Source organism: Pseudochaenichthys georgianus, unplaced genomic scaffold (genome assembly GCF_902827115.2).
Source record: "Pseudochaenichthys georgianus unplaced genomic scaffold, fPseGeo1.2 scaffold_530_arrow_ctg1, whole genome shotgun sequence".
Classification (NCBI taxonomy): domain Eukaryota; kingdom Metazoa; phylum Chordata; class Actinopteri; order Perciformes; family Channichthyidae; genus Pseudochaenichthys; species Pseudochaenichthys georgianus.
Window position 1 is genome coordinate 1 of NW_027263091.1, and position 10,000 is coordinate 10,000.

Below are 10,000 nucleotides of genomic sequence, written 5' to 3' on the forward strand. Positions count from 1 at the left end.
TCCCCCTTTCTCTCTCTTCTCCAGTCAGTGTGCTGAGCTCCTCCACATCCTTACATGACCTGAGGAAGGTGTGTGTGTGTATGTGTGTGTGTCTCCGGATCCCTCGCGCGGACCATGGCATGCTGCCCCTCCCGGTCCTCGTGCACTGACCATGGGGCTCCGGTCCAGGACAAACGGCGGCTCTGAGGAGAAAAAGAAGCCGAAAAGCGACGCTCCTCCCGGGGATACTTTGGACCGGGATGGGCTCCTGGTGGCCGGTCCTTCTACCGGAAAGGAGCGGGGATTTCAGCCGGGAATCGGTGTCGGGCTGCTGGCTAAAACCCCGCTGAACTACAGCCGGCCGGCCAAGAGGACTAACATCCGGAGGAGGAAGATCCAGACCCTGCTGTACGCCGCGCTGGAGAGGCCGAGAGGCTGGGCGCTGCTGTACCACGCCTTCGTGTGAGTAACAGATAAAGAGGGTCTTCACAACTTGAGGAGGAACGTGTGCAGCCGAGGACACGGGCTTGTTGTTGTTGTTGTTGTTGTTGTCAAAGGGCAAGCTGTACACGTTTCTGCTCTGGGTTAGAAGTGTTTTCAATTTGGACTATTTTGCGAAAATCTTTAAAAAGTAGAAGTACTCAGATCTTGTGCTTGAGTGAAAGTAGTGGAGTAGAAGTACACGATCTGAGTACTTCTACCTACTCAGATCTTGTGGGGGATGTTAGAGGAGCCTAAGTCATCAAAGGGCAAGATGCACATTCTGGTTCTGTTGCTTATCCTGCTCTGGGTTTTAAGGTTTCACTTGTAAGGTTTCGACTTGGCGTTGTGTCTGCCGGTGGGAGAAGAAGAAGTACTCGTGTACTTGAGTGGAAGTAGAAGCATCTCACAGATGCCTCGTGTGAGTAAACAGACGTAGAGTTCACAACGTGTGCAGGAACCAGTACAGCTGAGCACAGACACGACGAGAAGTACTTAGTGGCTGCTGTGCGTGTTGTGATGCGTCTCCGAAGTGCCTGAGCTCATCGTGTGTGTGTGTGTGTGTGTGTGTGTGTGTGTGTGTGTGTGTGTGTGTGTGTGTGTGTGTGTGTGTGTGTGCGTCCTGCTCTGTGTCGAGATGAGTCTTTGTGGGCATGTTGGACAGTTAGTCGTTTTACCTGCTGGGTTTTGGTGCTTTTCAAACAACAGGAAGTTATACTAATCTTTATGTTGTAGCACATCATTCAAAGTGCTTCACAGCAGACATCTCACAGACACGTGCGAGTGAGACACACAGAGAGGGGTGACAACCAGTGCAGCTGTTCATGCAGGGGGTGCAGGGGGTGCAGGGGGTGCAGAGGAGCAGGGGGTGCAGAGGAGCAGGGGGTGCAGGGGGTGCAGAGGAGCAGGGGGTGCAGGGGGTGCAGAGGAGCAGGGGGTGCAGGGGGTGCAGAGGAGCAGGGGGTGCAGAGGAGCAGGGAGTGCAGGGGGTGCAGAGGGTGCAGAGGAGCAGGGGGTGCAGGGGGTGCAGAGGAGCAGGGGGTGCAGAGGAGCAGGGAGTGCAGGGGGTGCAGAGGGTGCAGAGGAGCAGGGGGTGCAGAGGGTGCAGAGGGTGCAGGGGGTGCAGAGGAGCAGGGGGTGCAGGGGGAGCAGGGGGTGCAGAGGAGCAGGGGGTGCAGAGGGTGCAGAGGGTGCAGGGGGTGCAGAGGAGCAGAGGTGACGACGTGCTCGGAGAGGTTCGAGGACCCCAAAGTAATAAAAGGGCGAGCTGCAAAATTGTTGTTGCTTTTTAAATAAATAAACGTCTGGCATAAGTTGACGTAGTGCTGCAGTACTCAGTGAGTACATGTACTACTCGTGTATTCCTACACTCTGGTACACGCTACCTGCTGCACTTTGAACCCTGACATGTCGAGGACCCCGCCGTGTGATGATGGAAGTGGACCGCAGGGTCTCCGGCTCACAGAAGCTGCCGGGTGCTGACCTGCAGATGTCGGGCTATTTGCTGATGTTGCATTAGTTAGCCTGATGGCGGTAGTTCCGTAATGGCTGATCTGGACAGCTGCGGAGTGGGTTTGGGTTTCCTGAGGAGTCTGGGTCAACACGGCCTCTCTGAGGGCTGGTTGTGCCTGAGGCCACCAGAGAGAGCGACACTGGGGAGGGTTCTCTGTCCAATACATCCCCGTCCAATCCCAACGACCCAGAGTCCAATCTCAACGACCCAGAGTTTCTCTTCCATCGTCTTTTTGCTGCTGCAACACAAACACACTACAGGCATCGGCACAACGCCTCCGTGTTACGGAGATGCTGACTGCGACACACACACACACACACACACATACACACACACACACACGCCCACACACACACACACACACACACACACACACCACACACACACACACACACACACACACACACACACACACACACACACACACACACACACACACACACACACATGTGTGTGTGTGTCTGTGTGCGTGGGCGTGGGTGTGTGTGTGTGTGAGGTGCCTGAAGTCAATGTGGTTCTGGTTACATGTTGGATAATTAGTCGTTTAAAGCGTTTGGTTTTGGTTAATTTCAAACAGCAGGAAGTTACGTACCGTCACGTTGTAGCAGCCTCACAGTAAGTGCACTTCAAAGCGCTTCACAGCAGGACGCTGAAATCACACGAAAGACAGTTTCCAGTAAAAACTAAAATAGCGTAGAGTAAACATAAAGATAAATGTAGTGTAGGTGAAAGAGAGAGAGCAGGAGCTTCCTGAAGACTCAAGTGTACGAGCGTAGAGTGTTGTCTAAGGACTGATGTCTACAGGTTCCCCAGCTTCCTGAAGGCTCAAGTGTACGAGCGTAGAGTGTTGTTTAAGGACTGATGTCTACAGGTTCCCCAGCTTCCTGAAGGCTCAAGTGTACGAGCGTAGAGTGTTGTTTAAGGACTGATGTCTAAGGTTTCCCCAGCTTCCTGAAAGACTCAAGTGTACGAGCGTAGAGTGTTGTTTAAGGACTGATGTCTAAAGGTTCCCCAGCTTCCTGAAAGGCTCAAGTGTACGAGCGTAGAGTGTTGTTTAAGGACTGATGTCTAAGGTTTCCCAGCTTCCTGAAGACTCAAGTGTACGAGCGTAGAGTGTTGTTTAAGGACTGATGTCTACAGGTTCCCCAGCTTCCTGAAAGGCTCAAGTGTACGAGCGTAGAGTGTTGTTTAAGGACTGATGTCTAAGGTTTCCCCAGCTTCCTGAAAGACTCAAGTGTACGAGCGTAGAGTGTTGTTTAAGGACTGATGTCTACAGGTTCCCCAGCTTCCTGAAGACTCAAGTGTACGAGCATAGAGTGTTGTCTAAGGACTGATGTCTACAGGTTCCCCAGCTTCCTGAAGACTCAAGTGTACGAGCGTAGAGTGTTGTTTAAGGACTGATGTCTACAGGTTCCCCAGCTTCCTGAAAGGCTCAAGTGTACGAGCGTAGAGTGTTGTTTAAGGACTGATGTCTACAGGTTCCCCAGCTTCCTGAAGGCTCAAGTGTACGAGCATAGAGTGTTGTCTAAGGATTGATGTCTACAGGTTCCCCAGCTTCCTGAAGGCTCAAGTGTACGAGCGTAGAGTGTTGTTTAAGGACTGATGTCTACAGGTTCCCCAGCTTCCTGAAGACTCAAGTGTACGAGCATAGAGTGTTGTCTAAGGACTGATGTCTACAGGTTCCCCAGCTTCCTGAAGGCTCAAGTGTACGAGCGTAGAGTGTTGTCTAAGGACTAATGTCTACAGGTTCCCCAGCTTCCTGAAGGCTCAAGTGTACGAGCGTAGAGTGTTGTTTAAGGACTGATGTCTAAAGGGTTCCCCAGCTTCCTGAAAGCTCAAGTGTACGAGCGTAGAGTGTTGTTTAAGGACTGATGTCTACAGGTTCCCCAGCTTCCTGAAGACTCAAGTGTACGAGCGTAGAGTGTTGTCTAAGGACTGATGTCTACAGGTTCCCCAGCTTCCTGAAGGCTCAAGTGTACGAGCGTAGAGTGTTGTTTAAGGACTGATGTCTACAGGTTCCCCAGCTTCCTGAAGGCTCAAGTGTACGAGCGTAGAGTGTTGTTTAAGGAATGATGTCTAAGGTTTCCCAGCTTCCTGAAGACTCAAGTGTACGAGCGTAGAGTGTTGTTTAAGGACTGATGTCTACAGGTTCCCCAGCTTCCTGAAGGCTCAAGTGTACGAGCGTAGAGTGTTGTTTAAGGACTGATGTCTAAGGTTTCCCAGCTTCCTGAAGACTCAAGTGTACGAGCGTAGAGTGTTGTTTAAGGACTGATGTCTACAGGTTCCCCAGCTTCCTGAAAGGCTCAAGTGTACGAGCGTAGAGTGTTGTTTAAGGACTGATGTCTAAGGTTTCCCCAGCTTCCTGAAAGACTCAAGTGTACGAGCGTAGGGTGTTGTTTAAGGACTGATGTCTAAAGGTTCCCCCAGCTTCCTGAAAGACTCAAGTGTACGAGCGTAGGGTGTTGTTTAAGGACTGATGTCTAAAGGTTCCCCAGCTTCCTGAAAGGCTCAAGTGTACGAGCGTAGAGTGTTGTTTAAGGACTGATGTCTAAGGTTTCCCAGCTTCCTGAAGGCTCAAGTGTACGAGCGTAGAGTGTTGTTTAAGGACTGATGTCTAAGGTTTCCCAGCTTCCTGAAGACTCAAGTGTACGAGCGTAGAGTGTTGTTTAAGGACTGATGTCTACAGGTTCCCCAGCTTCCTGAAAGGCTCAAGTGTACGAGCGTAGAGTGTTGTTTAAGGACTGATGTCTAAGGTTTCCCCAGCTTCCTGAAAGACTCAAGTGTACGAGCGTAGGGTGTTGTTTAAGGACTGATGTCTAAAGGTTCCCCAGCTTCCTGAAAGGCTCAAGTGTACGAGCGTAGAGTGTTGTTTAAGGACTGATGTCTAAGGTTTCCCAGCTTCCTGAAAGGCTCAAGTGTACGAGCGTAGAGTGTTGTTTAAGGACTGATGTCTACAGGTTCCCCAGCTTCCTGAAGACTCAAGTGTACGAGCATAGAGTGTTGTCTAAGGACTGATGTCTACAGGTTCCCCAGCTTCCTGAAGACTCAAGTGTACGAGCGTAGAGTGTTGTCTAAGGACTGATGTCTACAGGTTCCCCAGCTTCCTGAAGACTCAAGTGTACGAGCGTAGAGTGTTGTCTAAGGACTGATGTCTACAGGTTCCCCAGCTTCCTGAAAGGCTCAAGTGTACGAGCGTAGAGTGTTGTTTAAGGACTGATGTCTACAGGTTCCCCAGCTTCCTGAAGACTCAAGTGTACGAGCATAGAGTGTTGTCTAAGGACTGATGTCTACAGGTTCCCCAGCTTCCTGAAGGCTCAAGTGTACGAGCATAGAGTGTTGTCTAAGGACTGATGTCTACAGATTCCCCAGCTTCCTGAAGGCTCAAGTGTACGAGCGTAGAGTGTTGTTTAAGGACTGATGTCTACAGGTTCCCCAGCTTCCTGAAGACTCAAGTGTACGAGCATAGAGTGTTGTCTAAGGACTGATGTCTACAGGTTCCCCAGCTTCCTGAAGGCTCAAGTGTACAAGCGTAGAGTGTTGTCTAAGGACTAATGTCTACAGGTTCCCCAGCTTCCTGAAGGCTCAAGTGTACGAGCGTAGAGTGTTGTTTAAGGACTGATGTCTAAAGGGTTCCCCAGCTTCCTGAAGGCTCAAGTGTACGAGCGTAGAGTGTTGTTTAAGGACTGATGTCTACAGGTTCCCCAGCTTCCTGAAGACTCAAGTGTACGAGCGTAGAGTGTTGTCTAAGGACTGATGTCTACAGGTTCCCCAGCTTCCTGAAGGCTCAAGTGTACGAGCGTAGAGTGTTGTTTAAGGACTGATGTCTACAGGTTCCCCAGCTTCCTGAAGGCTCAAGTGTACGAGCGTAGAGTGTTGTTTAAGGACTGATGTCTAAGGTTTCCCAGCTTCCTGAAGACTCAAGTGTACGAGCGTAGAGTGTTGTTTAAGGACTGATGTCTACAGGTTCCCCAGCTTCCTGAAAGGCTCAAGTGTACGAGCGTAGAGTGTTGTTTAAGGACTGATGTCTACAGGTTCCCCAGCTTCCTGAAAGGCTCAAGTGTACGAGCGTAGAGTGCTGTTTAAGGACTGATGTCTACAGGTTCCCCAGCTTCCTGAAAGGCTCAAGTGTACGAGCGTAGAGTGTTGTTTAAGGACTGATGTCTAAGGTTTCCCCAGCTTCCTGAAAGGCTCAAGTGTACGAGCGTAGAGTGTTGTTTAAGGACTGATGTCTACAGGTTCCCCAGCTTCCTGAAGACTCAAGTGTACGAGCATAGAGTGTTGTCTAAGGACTGATGTCTACAGGTTCCCCAGCTTCCTGAAGGCTCAAGTGTACGAGCGTAGAGTGTTGTCTAAGGACTAATGTCTACAGGTTCCCCAGCTTCCTGAAGACTCAAGTGTACGAGCATAGAGTGTTGTTTAAGGACTGATGTCTACAGGTTCCCCAGCTTCCTGAAAGGCTCAAGTGTACGAGCGTAGAGTGTTGTTTAAGGACTGATGTCTACAGGTTCCCCAGCTTCCTGAAAGGCTCAAGTGTACGAGCGTAGAGTGTTGTTTAAGGACTGATGTCTACAGGTTCCCCAGCTTCCTGAAGACTCAAGTGTACGAGCATAGAGTGTTGTTTAAGGACTGATGTCTACAGGTTCCCCAGCTTCCTGAAAGGCTCAAGTGTACGAGCGTAGAGTGTTGTCTAAGGACTGATGTCTACAGGTTCCCCAGCTTCCTGAAAGGCTCAAGTGTACGAGCGTAGAGTGTTGTCTAAGGACTAATGTCTACAGGTTCCCCAGCTTCCTGAAGGCTCAAGTGTACGAGCGTAGAGTGTTGTTTAAGGACTGATGTCTAAAGGGTTCCCCAGCTTCCTGAAGGCTCAAGTGTACGAGCGTAGAGTGTTGTTTAAGGACTGATGTCTACAGGTTCCCCAGCTTCCTGAAGACTCAAGTGTACGAGCGTAGAGTGTTGTCTAAGGACTGATGTCTACAGGTTCCCCAGCTTCCTGAAGGCTCAAGTGTACGAGCGTAGAGTGTTGTTTAAGGACTGATGTCTACAGGTTCCCCAGCTTCCTGAAGGCTCAAGTGTACGAGCGTAGAGTGTTGTTTAAGGACTGATGTCTAAGGTTTCCCAGCTTCCTGAAGACTCAAGTGTACGAGCGTAGAGTGTTGTCTAAGGACTGATGTCTACAGGTTCCCCAGCTTCCTGAAGGCTCAAGTGTACGAGCGTAGAGTGTTGTTTAAGGACTGATGTCTACAGGTTCCCCAGCTTCCTGAAGGCTCAAGTGTACGAGCGTAGAGTGTTGTTTAAGGACTGATGTCTACAGGTTCCCCAGCTTCCTGAAGACTCAAGTGTACGAGCGTAGAGTGTTGTTTAAGGACTGATGTCTACAGGTTCCCCAGCTTCCTGAAAGGCTCAAGTGTACGAGCGTAGAGTGTTGTTTAAGGACTGATGTCTACAGGTTCCCCAGCTTCCTGAAAGGCTCAAGTGTACGAGCGTAGAGTGCTGTTTAAGGACTGATGTCTACAGGTTCCCCAGCTTCCTGAAAGGCTCAAGTGTACGAGCGTAGAGTGTTGTTTAAGGACTGATGTCTAAGGTTTCCCCAGCTTCCTGAAAGGCTCAAGTGTACGAGCGTAGAGTGTTGTTTAAGGACTGATGTCTACAGGTTCCCCAGCTTCCTGAAGACTCAAGTGTACGAGCATAGAGTGTTGTCTAAGGACTGATGTCTACAGGTTCCCCAGCTTCCTGAAGGCTCAAGTGTACGAGCGTAGAGTGTTGTCTAAGGACTAATGTCTACAGGTTCCCCAGCTTCCTGAAGACTCAAGTGTACGAGCATAGAGTGTTGTTTAAGGACTGATGTCTACAGGTTCCCCAGCTTCCTGAAAGGCTCAAGTGTACGAGCGTAGAGTGTTGTTTAAGGACTGATGTCTACAGGTTCCCCAGCTTCCTGAAAGGCTCAAGTGTACGAGCGTAGAGTGTTGTTTAAGGACTGATGTCTACAGGTTCCCCAGCTTCCTGAAGACTCAAGTGTACGAGCATAGAGTGTTGTTTAAGGACTGATGTCTACAGGTTCCCCAGCTTCCTGAAAGGCTCAAGTGTACGAGCGTAGAGTGTTGTCTAAGGACTAATGTCTACAGGTTCCCCAGCTTCCTGAAGGCTCAAGTGTACGAGCGTAGAGTGTTGTTTAAGGACTGATGTCTAAAGGGTTCCCCAGCTTCCTGAAGGCTCAAGTGTACGAGCGTAGAGTGTTGTTTAAGGACTGATGTCTACAGGTTCCCCAGCTTCCTGAAAGGCTCAAGTGTACGAGCGTAGAGTGTTGTTTAAGGACTGATGTCTACAGGTTCCCCAGCTTCCTGAAGACTCAAGTGTACGAGCGTAGAGTGTTGTCTAAGGACTGATGTCTACAGGTTCCCCAGCTTCCTGAAGGCTCAAGTGTACGAGCGTAGAGTGTTGTCTAAGGACCAGTGTTGTGCTAGTTACTGAAAACCAGTAACTAGTTACCATTACTAGTTACTTCATTTCAAAAGTAACTCAGTTACTTTACTGATTACTTAAAACAAGAAGTAATGCGTTACTGTGAAAAGTAACGTTTTAGTTACTTAAAAAAGGGCTCCCATTATATGAATGCCCTTATAGCCTTCATTTCAGTACTGTTATTGCATTGGAGAATAATACAATCTATTGATCAACTTGACATGCATTATATGCAATCTGGATAGCATCGATATTAGCTGGCTTTACATTTTTGTATATTCTTTCTCCAGGTAGTTGGAAAAAGTGTTCCGTCCCATGCCGTGTGCCGCCCGGACATGCTATCATGCTAACTAGCTCCCTGAAAGCGGGTGACTCCACTGTAGCAATAGCCTGCATGTGTTCCACATACCGTGCAATGGCTTTATCGACTTTCCCCTGGCTAGCAGTCCCTCGGTTAAAATCCAGCCGCTGTTGCTTAGGTGCAGGTGGAGGTGGAGTGGCGTCGGCTGAGTCTCTGTGGTCTGAGCTCCTAGCTTCGTCCCAGCATGTTGTTTCTGCAGATGTTTTTAGAGATTTGAATGACTGGTTTGGGCACATAGGCTCTTTGACCCGCCAGGACACAACTTACATTTAACTAAAACGTTATTTTCTTTGTGCTCGACAAAAGTGGAATAGTGAGAATATCTCCAGGTGGAGAAACTAGACTTGAGCTCCGCCGCCGCCGCCATGACAGTCTTGTTAGTAAACAACACAAACACGCCCACAGCCCGTCTCCGCATGTGACACAGGAAGTATCTAAGTACATTTACTCAAGTACTTAAGTACAGTTCTCATCTCTGTTCGCCTGGCTGTTGGCTATATAAAAAAACTAACGCAGTAACGGAGTAACGCACCATGTAGTAACGGTAACTGAGTTACTGAATTTAAAAAGTAATGCGTTAGAGTACTAGTTACTGCCAAAGATAACGGCGTTACAGTAACGCGTTACTTCTGACTGATGTCTACAGGTTCCACAGCTTCCTGAAGGCTCAAGTGTACGAGCGTAGAGTGCTGTTTAAGGACTGATGTCTACAGGTGCTTCGTGAAAGCTGCTCTGTTGACCTCTGGGAGCGGCTGCCGTCAGCAGAGGGTCGCGGTGCGTCTGACGGGACGCACGGCAGCCTGACACGCTCCTCCTCTGCTGCTGATGACAAGCAACTGTTCTGTAAGAGAGCGTCCTTCCTCTGGCTCAGGTCTCTGCTGGTCTGACTTCCTGCTGGCTTCACGCACCTATCGTAAACTAGCGATGTCCCGATCCGATTCCGATCATTTGATTTTGACAATCTGCCGATACCGATTTGTCCCGATCCGATCTGCATGCATTAAGAGAAAGAAAGGTAACGGATAACGGCTGGCCATCCAACGCGATGAAGTCAGCCATCTTGTCTCTGTTCTGGGGCAGTTTCTCTTTCCTTTTGAAAGTCTCTGAAAGTGTCGGTTGTTTCAGTGCAGTTCCCCGAGTGGCCGCTGTGTACTCGTCGTGTTGTTGTTGGTGTTTGTTTTTCAGGTGGCGTATTAGATTGGTCGTGT

The 10,000-nt window shown here is 49.4% G+C and overlaps 1 protein-coding gene across 1 annotated transcript in view; it reads left to right on the forward strand.

Moving 5' to 3' along the window:
• Positions 1 to 69: 69 nt before the first annotated feature.
• The window catches only part of kcnq3 (potassium voltage-gated channel, KQT-like subfamily, member 3), a 145,898-nt gene continuing 135,967 nt past the window's right edge, over positions 70 to 10,000 (forward strand). Inside the window, exon 1 of the mRNA XM_034079002.2 lies at positions 70 to 441. Within this exon, the coding sequence (XP_033934893.1) occupies positions 152 to 441 (290 nt within the window). The 5' untranslated portion in view covers positions 70 to 151. The remainder of the gene's footprint in view (positions 442 to 10,000) is intronic.